The 18688-nt window shown below is 43.8% G+C and overlaps 1 protein-coding gene across 2 annotated transcripts in view; it reads right to left on the bottom strand.

Annotated features, from left to right (window-relative positions):
- DZIP1L (DAZ interacting zinc finger protein 1 like) overlaps positions 1–18688 on the bottom strand; it is a 1070134-nt gene that overhangs the window by 548072 nt on the left and 503374 nt on the right. For both annotated transcript variants that reach the window (XM_044070018.1, XM_044070019.1), the window contains exon 7: positions 2567–2629. In XM_044070018.1, coding sequence (XP_043925953.1) covers positions 2567–2629 — 63 coding nt within the window. The remainder of the gene's footprint in view (positions 1–2566; positions 2630–18688) is intronic.

The raw sequence follows: 18688 nt of genomic DNA, 5'->3' as shown, positions 1-18688 counted from the left end.
CCGTACCATTTGCAGCCTTAATTTTGTGAGTCCCTAACTTCATCTGCAAATGTCTCTAATGTAAAGCAAATAACAAATGGGAACAGGACATGCCTTGTTCCTCTGTTTAAACACAGCTTGTCAGAGAGAAAACCACCCACCTTAACTTCTTACCTGTGACTCTTCATATATCCCCCTAATTAACTCTTTTACTCTATCAAGAAAACCAAAAGCTACCAGTGCCCTGCTCAAATCCCAGCTGACTCTGATTATTGCTTTCTTTGCATTGAGACTCTCGAACATTCTGCTTCCCTCCGAATCATCACTGTCCTGTTAATGTTGTTAAATGTTTGCCTCCCCATCCACAAAAAAACACACTGATCTATATGTATCAATTTTGGCAACATGGCTACCATGCTCCTAGTTAGTGTACACAAACAATTTATTGAAATTATATTATATGAAGCTGGGTCTGAAGGGTCTTTACCCTCTTTAAGTATGGACTTCTTCCTTCTTGAGATGACTGAACAATTCTAACATGTAAATATGTCATCTTTTAAAACAGGTTCTATTGGGAGGGCTCAAGATTCCTTATCCAACTTCTCCAAATACTAGATATGTCTGTAGACAAGGCATAGGCCAGTCACTGTTCCTCACAATCCACAACCAGTAGTCATCTGGAGATTAGCTACAGGAACAGCAGGTTTCTCTAGTCTTAACTTTCCAGAAACAGGAAACTCTGGATTTGGGGAAGCTGGAGGACAGAGATATATTCCCTTACTCTTGTGTCATTACCAGGGTGTGGAATGCTTTTATCTGATACTCAAGGTGGTTAAAGAATGACAGGCAAGTGTCATGGCATCTACTCTCATGACAATATACACCACAAGCAGCATTTGGTCATAAGAGGCCTGTGCTGGGTTTGGAGATGCTATACAACTATATTTCACACCAGTATGCTCCCACGTCAGTCAGGGCAAGTTCTACCAGATGTATCAACGGCGGAATCATCTCCACAGGCCTGGCTGTCACATAGGGACACATAAGTAATGTAACTCCAGACAGCAAGTCCTCCTGGACTGGGACGTTAAGCACAAGAGCAGAAGCACCCCAACCCAAACACACCCACCAAATTTTCACTGGGTAACTTAAGTGATTGTTTTATGCAAAATGAGTATGGTCATACTCTGGATGCTCTTAGATGAGGAGCAAAAAAAAAAAAGTTTGATCCTGATGTAGCACTCATATAGGACAGCAGTTCTCAACTATCTCTGCACTCTTACCTTCTACACTGAGGAGCAAAAACATCTATATCACAATAATTTGCTTTGCAGCTTTAAAATGTAACAAAATAGCAAGCCACTTGCTACAAAAAATGCAAATGTACACTGTAGAAACAGGTTTCCTACACTGCCCTTCAGGTCTGACACCAGTTACAGTACTGGCATTCAGAAATGAAACCCTCCCTCACATAAGCATTACACCTTCAATTAGTATGTGTGCAAATACCCTCGTCTGGACAACAGATATAACCAGCCCACTCAGTCATCTGATATTATTTAGAATACTAATCAACAGAAAAGCAGCTGATGTTAAATTGCCTCACCTGCTATGTAGAAAAGTAAATCCTAGAAGTACAAGGTGATCTGAGAGTAATGTGAAAATCTGACTGCTTATTTTATTGCATTCCACTCATTTATTTTCCAACAATCTTTTAGTCCTTGTAGGAAAGCTGAAACCTTTCCCAATAACCACAAGTGTAAGGGAGAGAATGAATGCTGAATGAGACACTAGCCTATGCAAACCGTTTTGTATTTCTTCTGTAAATTGGTTTTGGAAACAATGAATTACCTTGTTTTACTCTGCTGCTTGTGCTTCTTATCTACTTTTCTTGCCTCTCGCTTATAAAATGAATGGAATCAGTAAGCGAAGCCTGAGAACCAAGGCAATAAACTCTTAAATAACATTTACAAGGAAAAATGTTTTAAAACAACATAGATTATAGCACATTTTGCATTTGTCTAGTTTGCTTTAACATACACTTATCTGGAAGCTACACATTTTCAATTTTCTTCTAATGCCTAAAACATACATGTCTCTTGTTTCCACAATCCAACATGTTTTATTACATATAAATTCTACTTTAATTTTCCTGGTTGTGTCTGAAAAGAACCACCAGTACACCAAGCCAGTCAACAAATCCAAACTAAATAAAAAGGAAGAGTACAGAGACATAGTGCCCTCAGTCTACAAGCAGTCGAATACAAGCACTGATTTGGACTGATGGGAAATACTCCAGCACCAGGAGGAAAGGTTTCCCTTTGAAGTAGACTGCTGGATGAGTAACACTTCTCTAAGTGCTGTGAGAGCCTTTGCAAAGTAAGATTTGTCCTTTCTGACAAAAATGCAAAAACTAGCAAAACTCAGAGCTACACGACATAATAAGTAGAAAGCAGAGGGACTGTAACCCAAGAATGTCAAATGAATCAAGCCACCTTCACTAGAAATATCAGATTTATAAAAAGTGAACTCCACTCAATCCTTTACTACAATAAACTATGAATTACAACTTAAAAGTATACTATACCTCATCTTTCTCAGACTGGCTTTTTGTGTGGAGTTCCTTTAGCTTCTTTTTCCAGTCCTCTTTCTACAAAGTATGGAGGCAAAAAAGAAAATAAGAGCTATGATACACAAGCAGTGAAAAAACAAAGTTATTAGGAAAGACAGAAAAATGTCACAAGCACAGTAGTTCTCATATGAGACGGTTCAGTCTTGCAACAAACATAAATCCATGATGGAGCAAATCTACATATCTAAAGAAAACGAGACGTTATTCTTTAGGCAAATAGTAACAGATTTTATTCAAAATTATGCAGTCTCATTTTTAGTACCAAATCAGCAGAGCTACTACTTATCCAACCACAAATGGCTATATCAGAAGAGAAATAAAGTCAGTTCAGTACAATCCTTTCAAACTGTGGAAAAAATGCATATGATAGTCTTGGTCAGTGGTGGTTACCCATTATATATGCCCTAATTCTGTTACAAACAAATAAAAAAAAAAATAAAAAATCTCTAACTGAAGAGAATGATCTCAGGATTCAAATGATGGTGGTGAAGTTGCAGCAGTCATATTGCTGGGCAAATATTACTTAAACATACAGCCTGCAGTCCTTATGCATGCTGGCTCCCTGGTCTGGGTACATCCGACTTGAATTGGCTATGGGCACTTTCATTTTCATTTCTAATCCAGCCAAATGGAAAAAAAAGAACTGCCAGCTGAACCAAAGTCTTCTGCAAAAGAAGTAGATGTACTTCTGCACAAGTGTGAGTATTTATACAAATCTGATGCACAGAGACACATACAGCAAAACCCAGCTGGAGGAAATTCTACAGTGTGTCCAAAGATGAGATTATAGCACTGAAAAAAGTAAGTATAGGAACCATGGAATCATGAAGACAGACAAAAGAGGCAGCATATTCATTAGAGACACAGATGTGTGTGACACTAAAATTACATGGATGTTGGAAGATGGAAGGTTTTATAAAGAAATCAATGTGGAAGAGGTCAACAGATCTTATCTACGCATCAAAAACTGACTTCATGATACACCAAAGAAGGATTACTTCAAAAGGATCTCCTGAACTTCTTCACAGTAAAGCATCTCAATCATTCCCAAGTTCTTCAGCATCTCCAAACCTCATAAGAACATCAATGCCCCCCCCCCCCATACAGAGACATCCTTGCAAGAGGAGGGCTCAGCTAATGAGCCTCAATTCAATTACAACTGAGAATCAAGCCCATTGTACACAAAGCTTCATCACATATCTTTGATTCCTTGGACCACCTGAAAAAAAATATGAATGTCAGGGACTCTCACTGCACCCTCCTCTGTTCCTAACAGACACTGCTGCTCTCTACATGGTTCTATCACACCAGTTCTGCATCGCAGCCAAGGAATCATTCTCCAAAACCAGAAGTAACCACACAGACAAGCTCTACTCCCTGGGTGTACTACTGGAGAGCCTTCTTGCCAGAAACTACTACTGTTTTAATAAAAGAGGGTATAGCCGTGTGTGCAGCCATAGCACCAAACCTGAGAAACAAAGTAACAGCAGTTTGGAAGGGCAAATTAATAAACAACTCATTATTCTTTCAAATCATAGTACCAGTGGAAATAGGAATCCTCCAAACATACTAAATATGTTGTACACAACTATTGAAAAATATTGGACAACAGGAAATACGGACAGATCCGAATTCCAAAGGGAAACACAGACAGCATTCTTTCAGCAACTTAAGCATGCATGAAGTTATGGGAAAGAGCAGTGGAAGCTAGGTTAAGAAGGGAGGTGATGATTAGTGATCAGCAGTATGGTTTCATGCCAGGAAAGAGCACTACAGATGCGATGTTTGCTCTGAGAGTGTTGATGGAGAAGTACAGAGAAGGTCAGAAGGAGTTGCATTGTGTCTTTGTGGACTTAGAGAAAGCATATGACAGGGTGCATAGAGAGGAGTTGTGGTATTGTATGAGGAAGTCAGAAGTGTCAGAGAAGTATGTAAGAGTGGTACAGGATATGTACGAGGGGAGTGTGACAGCAGTGAGGTCTGCGGTGGGAGTGATGGATGCGTTTAAGGTGGAGGTGAGATTACATCAAGGATCAGCTCTGACCCCTTTCTTATTTGCAATAGTGATGGACAGGTTGACAGACGAGATCAGACAGGAGTCCCCGTGGACTATGATGTTTGCAGGTGACATTGTGATCTGTAGGGAGAGTAGGGAACAGGTGGAGGAGACCCTGGAAAGGTGGAGATATGCTCTAGAGAGAAGAGGAATGAAGGTCAGCAAGACTAAGACAGAATACATGTGTGTGAATAAGAGGTAGGATAGAGGAATGGTGAGGATGCAGAGAGTAGAGGTGGCAAAGGTGGATGAGTATAAGTACTTGGGATCAACAGTTCAGACTAATGGTGAGTGTAGAAGAGAGGTGAAGAAGAGAGTACAGGCAGGATGGAGTGGGTGGAGAAGAGTGTCAGGAGTGATTTGTGACAGACGAGTACCAGTAAGAGTGAAAGGGAAGGTCTACAAGAGGGTAGTGAGACCAGCTATGTTATATGGGTTGGAGACAGTGGCATTGACAAAAAGGCAGAAGTCAGAACTTGACGTGGCAGAGTTGAAGATGTTAAGATTTGCACTGGGTGTGACAAGGATGGACAGGATTAGGAATAAGTATTTTAGATGGTCAACCCAGGTTGGAAGGTTTGGAGACAGGTTCAGTGCTAACTTTACTCCCCTCTCACCCCCTAAAGGGCCCATCTTTATACCAGAAGAATGCAAAGTTCCTGTAATCACGGCTGCACAGGTAAAAACTTCACTCTCCAAAGCCAAGAACACAGCATCCATGGGACCTGACAACATCCCAGGCTGCCTTCTACATGAACTACAGAATAAACTGGCACCCCACCTAAGTACCATGTTCAATCATAGCCTTACCTCAGGCTTTGTGCCCACTGAATGGCGCACCGCAACAGTAAACTCCACAAAGGGGGGGGCCACAACAGACCCCGGGAACTACCGCCCCATTAGCCTGACGAGCCTGGTCTGCAAGGCTATGGAACGTATCATCATGGAACTCATAAACAAAGACATTAGAGATCTCCAAACTCTGGACTCCACACAGTTTGGGTTTGTAAAAGGCAGATCATGTCTGCTAAACCTGATAGACTTCTTTGAAGTAGTCACCAAAGCCACAGATGAGGGTAAGGTGGTTCACACAGCCTATCTAGATCTCGCCAAGGCATTTGACACCATCCCCCACTCTGGAATTACAGATAAAATCACTAAACTAGGTATAAATCCCTATGTCACAAGATGGGTTGCAAACTGGCTTACTGACAGAACCCAAACTGTGAAAGTAGCAGACTCCAAATCAGACTTCAGACCAGTGACAAGTGGAGTACCACAGGGTTCAGTCCTGGGTCCTCTCCTGTTTGGTATCTACTTCTCTGAAGTACAGGTTAACACAGAAGGTCTTTGGCTAACTAAATTCACAGATGACTGCAAACTAGGAGCCATAATCGAAACTCCTAACGATGTGGACATCCTACAAAAGGGCCTCACTGAGACAGATGCCTGGTGTCAAAGACATGGTCTCAAGCAAGCTCAATGCCAAAAAGTGCACTGTCAGCCCCTTTGGTAAAAACTCTGTACCCATGAACTACCACATAGGTGGTGGTCTACTTAACACCGAAAGTGTGATAAGAGACCTTGGGACACAGGTGGACAGTAGTCTCTCCTTTGATAATCACATCGCCAGAGTGGTAAGGAAATCCTTCTACGTGGCACACCTCATCACAAAAGGTTTCTCATCCAGAAAAGAGAGGTCATTGTTCCCCTCTACTCATCACTCATTAGACCCATTATAGAGTACAACGCCCCTTTTGGTATGTACCTCACAAGACATCTACAGCAACTGGAAAGGCCGCAAAAATACCTCACAAAGTGAAATATTGGCCTCAAACAGATGCCTTACGCAAACCGTCTCAAAAAACTCCAGCTTTACTCTGTCATATATCGCCTACTCAAAGTCGATCTCTGCCTAACATACAAAGCTATGTCAAACCCAGAGCTGTTGGACATGCTCCACTTAAAGAAATTCCAATCCCTCCGAGCTACATGCTCGAGGGACCTAAACCTTGTCACCACAATAAACAGAACATGCTGGAGGGATAGATTTCTGTCCCAGACACTTCCCATAATCTGGAACAGACTACCTATCTATGTCAGAGTTCCTCATTGGCACTCTTCAAAAAAAATCTTGATGATTGGATGGGTAATAGGAAATTCACCCCGGGGATCACTTCTGTGGTTCTGCTTGACAGGGGCACAGGAAAATAACTTTCTTGGGTTGCGAAAGCCAGAGTACCTTTTTGGCTAGGCTTGTATAGGCCCTAAGGCTAACAGCCTAGTACCTACCTATGAACCTAAGATAAAGCCAGAGAGGCAAGATTACACTGGTTTGGACATGTGCTGAGGAGGGATGCAGAGTATATTGTGAAAAAGATGCTAAGAATGAAGCTGCCAGGAAACAGGAAAAGAGGAAGGCCTAAGATAAGGTTTATGGATGTGGTGAGAGAGGACATGCAGGTGGTTGGTGTGACAGAGCAAGATGCAGAGGACAGGAAGAAATGGAAACAGTTGATTCACTGTGGTGACCCCTAACGGGAGCAGCCGAAAGAAGAAGCAGCATTTCTGGAGAGACATAGAAGAACTCAGTCTTCCAATTTTCCAAAACACTATCCAATCTAAAGGCTTTAAAACACACTCTTGCAGAAACAGCTAAACTGATGAAATTCTCCGAAACTAATGTCTCTACTGAGGCAGTAGCATAAAGAGTACATTTTACTTACTCTGCAACACTTCACATCTTCTTTAAACAACACAGTGTACACTATACCTTAAACTAATTACAGCTATCTTAGCAAATCCCCTTACATTCAGTTGCACTCTTACTTCATTGAAACATTTTTCCAACTTTCAACATTCCTTAAACATACCCCTTCCCAACCACAGCTTGCCCTCTGTCCAACCTACAAAACTGAGATACCAGTACATTTTAGAATACATTAATACCCACAACGTTCTCACAAACTATCAACATGGCTTCTGGTCCATATGTAGTACAATCACTGCCAAGTCTACTTTAACACATGCTGTGTTATCAAATATGAAAGACGGAGAAATCTCAGAAGCAATATTTGTGGACTTAAAGAGAACCTTCAAAACCACTGCTAAGAACCTTCTTAATAACTAATATAATCCTTCCCAAAAACAAGGAGGTTTAGGATTACCTGATATGAAGGGAAATTTCACAGCTACACAATTAAGGCTCTTATACATAACATAAGGAGAAAGACACAATTCAAAGTAGAAAGGAAAATAAAATAAGGAAAGAATGGGATTTTGGATGCAGATCCTTAAGAATAGCAACAATCATACAGAAAAGTCAGCAAGCACAGAAGAGTAATAGTGCTGAAACTGAATTCATTCTCAAGTCTTGGTGAGTACCTTCGTGAAGTGGACCCTGTCTTTAGAAGTCTGGATGGAGAAATGAAAAGTCAGTAAGCAAAGGAGAGTAGTAGTGCTGAAATTGAATTCATCCTCAAGTCTTGTTGACTGCCTTCGCGAGGTGGACCCTGTTTTCACAAAATCTCACAATGGCAACACTGATATATACATAGCATATATCATGGACAGCAGTAGGTCAAAAATTAAGAGAGATTGCTGGGTGCACAAGACCCAGGATAAAAAAGTGCCCTATCCTGGTAGGCGCACTGGTGCCAGGACTGGAAAAAATGACTGTGTAGAATCCTCAAAATACGGAAACATTCCTACAATGGGCCCAGGCCAGGCTCAGTGGGATGATGGCCCCCCCCTGTTGTAGAAGGAAGTAGCACTCCACAAAAATCATGAAAACTGATGGGCCAAAGAAGAGCCATAAAGATGATAGAGTGGATTGTTGAGGATAAGAAAGAAATTATGTATTGTTACTACTATTCAAAAAGCCCAGAATTTCCAAACACAAGATATATAAAACGATTGAAATTAGAGGAAAGAAAAATACTTCCACAAGAAAAACGGTCAGAAGCTTCAAATGAAAATTTGCGTTCATTAATACAACAGACTTGTAAAAATGAGTATATAGATCAAGAAACTTTGATATGTTTGGAAAAAGAAGCAGCTGAGGAAGTGCAAAAATAAAAACAACAAAAACCTGCAGATATTTGAAAAATATAAAAAAGAAATATGGACATGGGAAAGAAACAGATTTGATATGGTGCAATATTTATGCATAGGAGAAAGCCAAATTAATCAATGTAAAGAAGGCAGCTCCAAAGATATTCAAAGAGAAATACAGGCAAAAGCATAACCATATGGATATGGAAAAATTTACAATAAAAAAATAGTATCAGAAAGATGGAACATAGAAAAGAAGACTAGTAAAGTAGAAGTTAAAAAATAGTTGATGCTATAGAGTGCCTGCAAAGCAAAGGATTCGGTATAGAAGGTCTAATACAGGTTACATCACAGCATGATGGAGAAGTAAGGAGAAACAAAAAGATCAGGAAACATCTGAAGAAATATGGACATGGGAAAGAAAAAGAGATTTAATATGGTGTAATATTTATGCAAAGGAGAAAGCAAAAAGTACAGTTTTGTACCTACCATAAATGTAGATGTTCGAATGTTCACACTGCTGCAGTCATTACACTTGGGTTATCCTGCCGTCAGGCGGTCCCGCAGTCAGCCTGAGTTCCAAAGTCTTGGTCCGGCGTCGGTTGCTGTCGCTTCTTCCCTGACGTCAGTGCACCAGGGGTATATAAGATGCATCCAACGCCATTTTATTCAGTTTTTCTTGCCCCAGATGTCAGGTGCCCCCAAGTAGGTAAGCAATACATATTGCTAATCAAAAATATACAATAAAAACAATACCTTCAGTTACCAGCAAATACACCCCAAAGGTTGTATAGGATAGAAAGGTATAGATAAGCCCAGCTAGTTCAGAGGGGATGGAGGGAGGGTAACCTGGACTGCAGCAGTGTGAACACTCGAACATCTACATTTATGGTAGGTACAAAACTGTAATATGTTCATCGTGTTACACTGCTGCAGTCATTACACTTGGGTAGAATCCCAAAGCTGAGGTTGGGTGGCTGGTCTATAAAGAGTTAGGATTGGCTATGAGGCCCTGCAGAACTGCAGTGGCAAATCCTGCTCTGGATTTAGAGTAAAGAGGCAGGTGGTAACGCTTGGTAAAGGTGTGCACTGAACTCCAAGTTACCGCCTCCAAAATTTCCTTGGTAGGTACTCCTCTGAGAAAGGCTGTTGAAGTGGCTGTTGCCCTGGTGGAATGTGGCCTAATGTTATTTGGGACTGATTTTCCTGCTGTGTGTAGCAGTACCGAATACAGTGTCCTATCCATTTGGATATAGTCTGCTTTGAGATAGCCTTGCCCTGTGATCCTGCAGCATATGCTACAAACAGTTACTCAGTTTTCCTGAAAGCCTTTGTTTTGTCCAAGTAGAAGCGTAGCTGCCTGTGCATGTCCAAAGAATGCAGAAGTTTCTCCCCTTTATTCTGGGGGTTTGAATAAAAAGTTGGCAAATGGATGGTTTGGTTAAGAGCCACGCTAGATACCACCTTTGGCATAAAGGTAGGGTTTGCTCTTAAAGATACCCTGTCCTGATGAAAAATTATAAAAGGTTCCATTAATGCCTGCAGCTCTGAGACTCTTCCTGCTGAAGTTACTGCCAGGAGCAGAGCTGTTTTCCATGATAAGAATTTTAGATCGTCTGTATTGGCTGGCTCAAAAGGTGGTAGGGTCAGTTTTTCCAAAACGAAATTGAGGTCCCAAGTTGGTGTTGGTGCTCTCCGGGGTGGTCTTATGTTTTTAGCCCCTCTGAGGTACTGCTTTAGCAAGGGATGAGAGAATAAAGGAGGATCCGTGTTGTAATGTGCTGAAATGGCAGAGGCGTGGATCTTTCTGTCCAGCATCTCAGTTAAGTATTGTAAAATCTGAGGAATGTTTGAAACAAGAGGGTCAAGGGCTTTGAGCCTGGTTCCAGGTGCAGAATCTCTTCCATTTTTTCTGAGTAAGCTTTCCTGGTGCTAGGCCTCCAGAATGACATCCATAACAGCTTTAGAGAGAGGTGTTGTCTGCTTGACTAATGTATCTGCCATGCAGCCAGGTTTAGGGTTTTGAGCTAACCGTGCAGGATCTGATTGTTTTGTTGAGTCAGAAGGTGTGGAATTTGAGGCAAAATCCATGGTGGGCCTTGAGCCAAGTTCCTTCATATAGGGTACCAGTGCTGGCATGGCCAGTCTGGAGCAATCAGGATCATCTGTGTTTTTTCCTGTCTGGCTTTTAGGAGTACCTTTGAAATGAGAGGCAGTGGCGGGAAGGCATAAACTTTTAGGTTTTTCCAGCTGAACAGAAGAGCATCCACTTTCCATGCTTGTTTGTGATAAGTCCTTGTGCAGAATTTTTGTAGTTGGCAATTCAGTGGGGATGCAAAAAGATCTATGTCTGGGCATCCCCACTTTTGCGTTACCATGCTGAAGATTTGTGGATTCAATTTTCATTCGTGAGGGTCCATGGTATTTCTGCTTAGATCGTCTGCCAGAGTATTTTTCTTTCCTTGCAGGAATTGTGCTTGTAGGTGAACGTGATACGTTAGAGCTGTGTTCCACAAGGTCATGGCTTGCCTGCATAGGGGATAAGAATGTGTGTCCCCTTGCTTATGTACCACATTACTATGGTGTTGTCTGTCTTTAGTAGTAATTGTCCTGGATGTAGAAGGTCCTTGAAGGCTGTTAGGGCATTTGGAACAGCCAACATCTCTTTTTGATTGATGTGAAGATGCATCTGGTCTGTGGTCCACTTGCCCTGAATGCATTTTCCTGCCATGTGTGCTCCCCAGGCGTAATCTGAAGCATCTGTTAGAGTTTGCCTGGCTGTGGGTTGGGTGAAGGGCTGACCCTTGTTTAGGTGACATGCCTGTGCCCACCATCGAAACTCCTGTTGTAGGCAGGGAATCATTGGTATTACTGCTTCTAAACTGTGAGTGTTGAGTCCAAACACTTTTCAGGTACCATTGTAATTTCCTCATATGCAGTCTGGTATATGGTATTCGTAGTATGCAGGATGCCATGAATCCCAGGGCCTGCAGAATTTTTCTTGCAGGGAGATGGGACTTTCTTGCCAGCAATTGAAAATATTGAGTTAGTTGAACTTGTTTGTCTGGCGTGAGGTAAGCCATCTGGGCCATTGTATTTAAGCTGGCACCCAAGAATATAATCTGTTGCGTGTTCACTAGTTTTGACTTCTTTTTGTTTACTGTGTACCCTAGAGAAATTAGCAACCTTTTTACAAATGCCAGATGCTGTAGAAGAATGTCCTTTGTCTCTGCTTGAATGAGGCAGTCGTCCAGATATGGATATATTTGAATTCCTTTCTGTCTGCAAAATGCAATTACTGGTGCCAGACACTTTGTGAAGACCCTGGGCACAGTAGATAAGCCAAAGGGCAGTTCAGAGAATTGGTAGTGCATTGTACCAGCTTTGAATCTGAGGTATCTTCTGCAATTTTGTCTGATAGGGACATGCAGGTATGCCTCTTTGAGGTCCAGAGTAACAATCCAAGCCTTCTTGCCCAGCATGGGTAGAAGCTGCTGTAATGTCAACATTTTGAATTTCGGAATATCCAGGTAAGTATTCAGAATTGAAAGGTCTAGTATGGGCCTCCAGGCCTTGTCCTTTCTGGGGACCAGGAAGAGTCTTGAGTAAAATCCTTGTCCTTGTTCCTGTCGTGGTACTTTTTGAATAGCTCTCATTTCCATGAGGGCTAATATTTGTTTCTGTGCCTCTGCCCATTGATTTTGTGGCAGGTCTGGCATTCCTTTTAGCCTTGGTAAAGTATGAAAGTGGAATCTGTAACCTTGAGACACAATATTCAGGACCCATTTATCTTGGGTGATTGTTTGCCAGTTTTGAGAAAAAAGTGCTACTTTTCCCCCTAAGGGGGCTTCCAAAAGGGACGTGCTTGGCGTACGAAGGGGAAAGTCATTGTGACTGTTTCCTGCAAGGTTGAGACTTGTCCTCACCACCTTTTGGCGTTGAGGTGCCCCACTGTCATTGTCTGTTTGAGCCTTGGGGTTGAGATCTGCCTCTTGGGCATCTGTATCTGCCTCTCTGTGGCCTGTCTGACACTGGAAAGGACCAATTCTTTGTTGGCCAATTTCTGCTAAACCAAGGTGGCTGTACCTGTAAGAAATCCTTGACTGTTTGCATAGATTTAGCTTTATCCTCCATTTTCTTTAACACATCTTCTGCTTTAACACCAAACAAAGTATCATGCTGTAAAGGAGCATCCAATAATTTTGCCTTAACATGATCAGGTAAACTTTGTTCTTTTAACCAAGCATGCCTTCGAATTACAGAACCTGTAACTGCGGCTCTACAAGAGGCCTCTAAAGAATCAAAACCACATTGCAGAGTATGTTTTCCCACTTGTTCAACTGCATGCAATAAATCCTGCATTTCTTTACAATCAGGAGCTTCTGTGCTTGCAAGCATTTTCTGTTTTAACTGTGCCATTAAATATTGTTGGTACTTAAGCATGTGAAACTGGCAATTTAAAGCTCTTACTGCGAAAGTTGCAGAAGTGTATACTTTCTTCCCCCATCTATCCAAAGCTCTGGAATCTCTGTCAGAGGGTACTGGATTTTTTGCAATGGAAGCCTTAACCCCTTTTGGACCCTGGGAAATAGTTTCTGGATCAGCAGAAGGGTTTTTGTAAAGAAACTTGTGAGAGTCGTGGACTCTATAATACCTATCTGGCTTGACTGGAGCAGGGGGCAAAGAGCCAGGAGATAAACTGGATTCAGAGAACACATCATCCACAATATCTAGCACAGGCGGAATAGCCAGGGGCCTGTGTTGAGGCAATAAGAGGAAATCCCTGAGCCTTTTCTTGGATTCTGAGTAATCCTGGCTTTCCCAATGGAAATGCTCCCTCATGGTATGTAAAGTTTCCCCAAATGAATAATCCTCAGGAGGAGAGGCTGAAGGGACAGATTCTTCAGCATCAGAGTCCTCATAGGGGGGTAGAGAGTATCCCTGGTCTGAAGAGGAATCAGAAGAAATGGAAACCTCATCAGAGGAGTCATAGTCTGTATCATGCCTAGGCCTTTTGTCAGGAGGGGGATGGAAACCCCTGATTAAAGTAATGAGGTCTTCGGCCATTTTAAGCATCTGTTTCTTAGACATGGAGGACTGTCCAGGAGAATGCTGTACTTGTTTCTTTGTCTTTAATGGTACCTTTGTCTTGGCTGTTGTTTTAATGGTGAGTTGTGAAGATCTGAAAACACCCTCAGAAGCCGATGCCTGCTCAGCAGCTCCGGACCCATCTGAGGGATTAGTTTCCGTAGGCCCAATACCTTGAGTTTCCAGAGGCCTAGATGTCTCCACGTGGGAGTCGGAAGCAGCCTGTGGCTCTGAGGTAGAGGGTGTCAGGGGCTGCAAAAACGCCTCACTGAGAACCGGCGAACCAGCCTAGAAGAGGTTTTGTCGTCGGTTTTGGACCTCGAATGCCTGTCTTTATCCTTGTCTTTGCGTTTTTTCGGTATTGAGGTCGTCGGCTGATCCGACGGCATCGTATAATTGAACCTTCGGCCAAAGTGGTGCAAAGCAAAATCAAAATGCCTTTTTATAGTGCGTTTGTTAAATCTAGCACAAAACCGACAACTAGTGACGTCGTGATCAGGGCCTAGGCATGGAATACAGTAAGAGTGGAAGTCCTTATGAGGTATTTGCTTCCCACAAGAAATACAATTATTAACTTTTTCTGACATCGATCTGAGGCAAGAAACATTTAGTTATGTACTTACCATAACTTTAGATGTTTGGGATCCATCTCGCCTACATTCTGTACTGATGGGCTCGGAGCCAATCCCTCGGCTCCGACTCGGCACACTATGCTATAGAGCGAAGCCTCTTATTGGCTGAGCTATTTTTTATCCCAGGATGCACCACCACTAATCCCCCAGATCTTGTTTGTCCGCATTCATGCACACATGCACAACTTGTTTATATAACATTGTTAGATGTTTCAAGATGAAACAACAGGATTCGGGCCTTCTGATATCCTCTGATCTCCAAGGAAGGGGGAAGGAGGGTGGGTTATTAGGAATGTAGGCGAGATGGATCCCAAACATCTAAAGTTATGGTAAGTACATAACTAAAAGATGTTATGTGATCCTATCTCGCCTACATTCTGTACTGATGGGACAGCGTCCCTAGCACCTAAATCCTGGGTGGCTCATTGGAAAACACTCCTGAGCACTGTGGAACCAAATGAAGCTCGTCCTCTAGATGCCACATCCAATTTGTAGTGGGAAATGAAAGTGTGCGGGGAAGACCATGTAGCCGCAGCACAAATGTCACTAATGGCAAGCTTAGAATGAAATGCTACCGAAGTAGCCATAGCCCTTGTAGAATGAGCTTTGACAGAGGTGGAAAGCTCTTTGTTAGAGTAGGAATAAGCTTGAGTAATACAGTCCCTGATCCATTTGGCAATAGTGACCTTTGTGACAGCTTTGCCCAATTTACTGTCTGCAAAGGATACAAACAACTGATCTGTTTTCCTTGTTTGTTTGGTCCTGTCTAAATAAAAATGCAACTGCCTGTGGACATCTAATGTGTGGAATATGAATTCCGCTTTGTTAGAATATTTTGGAAAAAAGACTGGAAGTTCTAACGATTGTTGTAGGCAGAAACTGGAACAAACTTTAGGGACAAAGGTACGATTTGGCCTGAGAGATACTCTTTCTTTGTGAAAAACCAAGTATGGGGGTTTTACAGACAAAGCTTGAAGCTCTGAAACTCTTCTGGCAGAAGTAATTGCCACCAGAAAGGCAGTCTTCCACGAAAGAAATTTTAGATCACATGTAGCTGCCGGTTCGAAGGGGGAGGAAGTTAAGGCGCGTAACACCACATCGAGATCCCATGGAGGAGCAGGATGAGAAATCGGAGGTCTTAAAAGCGCAGCACCTTTCAAGAAGGTCTTGCACAATCTGTTGCTCATTAAAGATGGGTTTATAGATTCGTGAAAATTGGAAATCGCTGCCAATTGAACCTTGATGGTAGAGACTGAAGAACCTTGATTGAAAAGAGAAGTCAAACATTTTAGTACTTCTGCCACGGGAATAGTGATGGGATCCAGGCCCCGGAGTTGAGCCCAAATAGCAAATCTTTTCCATTTGCTAGAATACAGTTTCTTTGTAGCAGACTTATGGGCCGAATATAATATGTGTACAACCTCTGGATCCAATGTATGACTCCTGACTATAGTCGGAAGAGGAGGAGCCAAGCCGTCAATCTTAAGGTGTGCAGGGAATGGTGGAATAGTCCCGACTGATGAACCAAAAGGTCTGGGATCTGATCCAGGAACCATGGACCTTCCAGAGCATATTTCCGAAGATAGGGGAACCATACTTGACGAGGCCAGTAAGGAGCAACTAAGATCATTTTGCTCCCCAAGAGAGATGCCTTTTGGATCACCCTGGGAAGGAGAGGAACTGGGGGGAAGGCATAAAGCAAGCCGGTGGGCCAAGGACGGGCTAGTGCGTCCATGGGGCTCTTCCCCGGAGCCGGGGTTAGGGAGAAGAATTTTTTGCACTTCGCATTTAGTGGAGTCGCGAAGAGGTCGCAACACGGAACTCCCCATCTGCTGAAAATCTGACTCGCAACTGTCATGTTCAGAGACCATTTGTGAGGAGAGAGGATGGTTCTGCTCAGTCTGTCGGCTATCACATTGGACTTGCCCGGGATATGAGTAGCCACTATAAAGCATTCGGTCGAGACTGCCCATTCCAAGACTCTCATGGCCTCTCTGCAAAGAGGATAGGATCTGGTCCCTCCCTGTTTGTTCAGGTACCAGACAACTGACATGTTGTCTGAGTGAACGGCAATTACGCCCTGAGGGAGGTAATCGTGAAGGGCTTGGAGGGACAGAAGCACCGCCCTCATTTCTAGGATGTTGATATGAAGTAGGGTCTCTTCTGGGTGCCATTTGCCTTGGACTGACCTGCCCAGGGAATGCCCCACCACCCCATCTGGGAGGCGTCCGTGGTCAAAGTGGCCGCAGGAGGAGGTAGAACAAAGGGTCGTCCCTGATCCAAATTGGAGGGCACTAGCCACCAGTGAAGGTCCCGTTTGCATGTTTCCGTGATCCATATGAGGTGACTGAGAGGGAGTTCCTGAAAGGACCACTGAGCTGAAAGAAGCCACTGGAGAATTCTCATGTGCAACCTTGCCAAGGGGACTAGAAGAACCGTGGCGGACATGGATCCTAATAGCTGCAGGACCATTCTGGCTGGGGCTTTGGACCTGGGAAGTAAGGCTCGAACTTGAGTCTGTATGGTTTGTATTCTGTCTGTAGGTAGATAGACCTGCATTTGGTTTGAGTCTATCTCTACCCCTATGAATCTTATTCGTTGAGATGGCAGCAACACAGACTTTGGCCAATTGAAGGTAATTCCAAGGGAATTGCCCAGTGATATAGTGGCTTGTAGGCTCCGCAGTAGTAGATGCTTGGAGGCGGCAGTTAGGAGCCAGTCGTCTAGATATGGAAACACCTGGAATCCTAGACTTCTCAGGTGAGCAGTCATGACTGCCAAGCACTTGGTGAACACCCTGGGGGCTGTGATGAGACCAAAGGGCAGCGCGCGGAACTGAAAATGACTGCCTCCTAGGCTGAAGCGCAGATGTCTCCTGGACGCTTGATGTACCATGATATGGTAATAAGCGTCCTTGAGATCTATGGAGCACATCCAAACACCTTTCTCCAGCAATGGGAGAATGGTTTGTAGGGTGACCATTCGGAACTTGGACTTTCTGACTGAACGGTTTAGAATGCTGAGGTCCAAAATGGGCCTCAAGTCCCCGGTCTTTTTTGGCACCAAAAAGAATCTTGAGTAAGTCCCTAATCCGATCTGGTCTGCGGGGACCGGTTGGATGACTCCTTTTTGCAGCAGCTTTGAAACTTCTGAGGCTGCAGTATCCCGTTGACTGGGTGGCGGGTCCGGGATTTTTTTGGACTGAAGTGGGGAGTGAGAGAAAGGGATGGTGTAACCTCCGGCGATAATCCGAAGCACCCATCGGTCCTGAGTGATACCTTCCCAGGCTTTCAGGTGCTTCGAAAAATGACCCCCGACTGGCTCCGGAGCTGCACAGTCGGGCAATCCCTCAGGGACTGTGAAAGGCTGAAGAGCCACGAAAGGACTCGCGGTCTCCAGTGTTGCGAGGGCCTCTGCCACCTCTGGGACGGCGTCTTCCTGAAGAATTTCCCCCTCCCCTGCCTCTGGAAGGGGGATCATCCTGCTGGGAGGGGTAAGGCTTCTGAGATCTACGGAACCACATTTTCCCTCCTCTTTTAGCCTTGGGATAAGGCCGAAAGGGAGTGGAAAATCATGCCCCTACAGCAGTCAGAGTCTTACCCTCCTGTTCGCAGCGGGTCAGTGTGTCCTTTACCTTGGGTCCAAACAGGGAGGACCCATCAAAGGGGGCGTCGGCAAAGGAAGACTTAAAGGCCTCCGCGAAATGACACAGGCAGAGCCAGGCTCGTCTCCGTAGAGCAATGCCTGTACCCGCTACTCGCCCTTCGCCGCATAAGAAATGAGCCTCATGGACGAGTTTGAAATGGACGACAATGTAGCCAGCTGAGAGCCAACCGTCTGGGCCAGCTCCTCAGGCAGGTTGCCCAAGAGGGTATCGGAAAGTTCTTTAATCAGATCCCTCTGAAATCTAGTAAAGTGCGTAAGGTAGTTCAAGGACCTTAATGTAAAGGCCGCTGAACTTAGGGTGCGCTTCCGCATCGATCCATGCTCCTAGACTCCTTATTAGGAGGATGGACGGACGTCGAAGCCTCTGCTACATCTTGCTGGGTAGCAGATGCCACCACCAAAGCATCTACAGCCACACCTTTGGTTAGAAACTCTTTTTCAGGGGGTGCCGAGAGGAACTTATTCGGACGAGCAGGCACCGGTTCCACAGAGTCTGGGTGTTCCCACGCCCTTCGACAGATCAAATCCAAGAGCTTGTCGAAGGGCGGAGACACCCAGGAGGCGGAGGGCTGAGCCCCGAAG

The sequence above is a fragment of the Protopterus annectens genome, chromosome 4.part1 (genome assembly GCF_019279795.1).
Source record: "Protopterus annectens isolate FY-2018-M chromosome 4.part1, PAN1.0, whole genome shotgun sequence".
NCBI lineage: Eukaryota > Metazoa > Chordata > Ceratodontiformes > Protopteridae > Protopterus > Protopterus annectens.
Note: the sequence above shows the minus strand (reverse complement) of the source record. Positions and strands in the feature narration are given on the sequence as shown.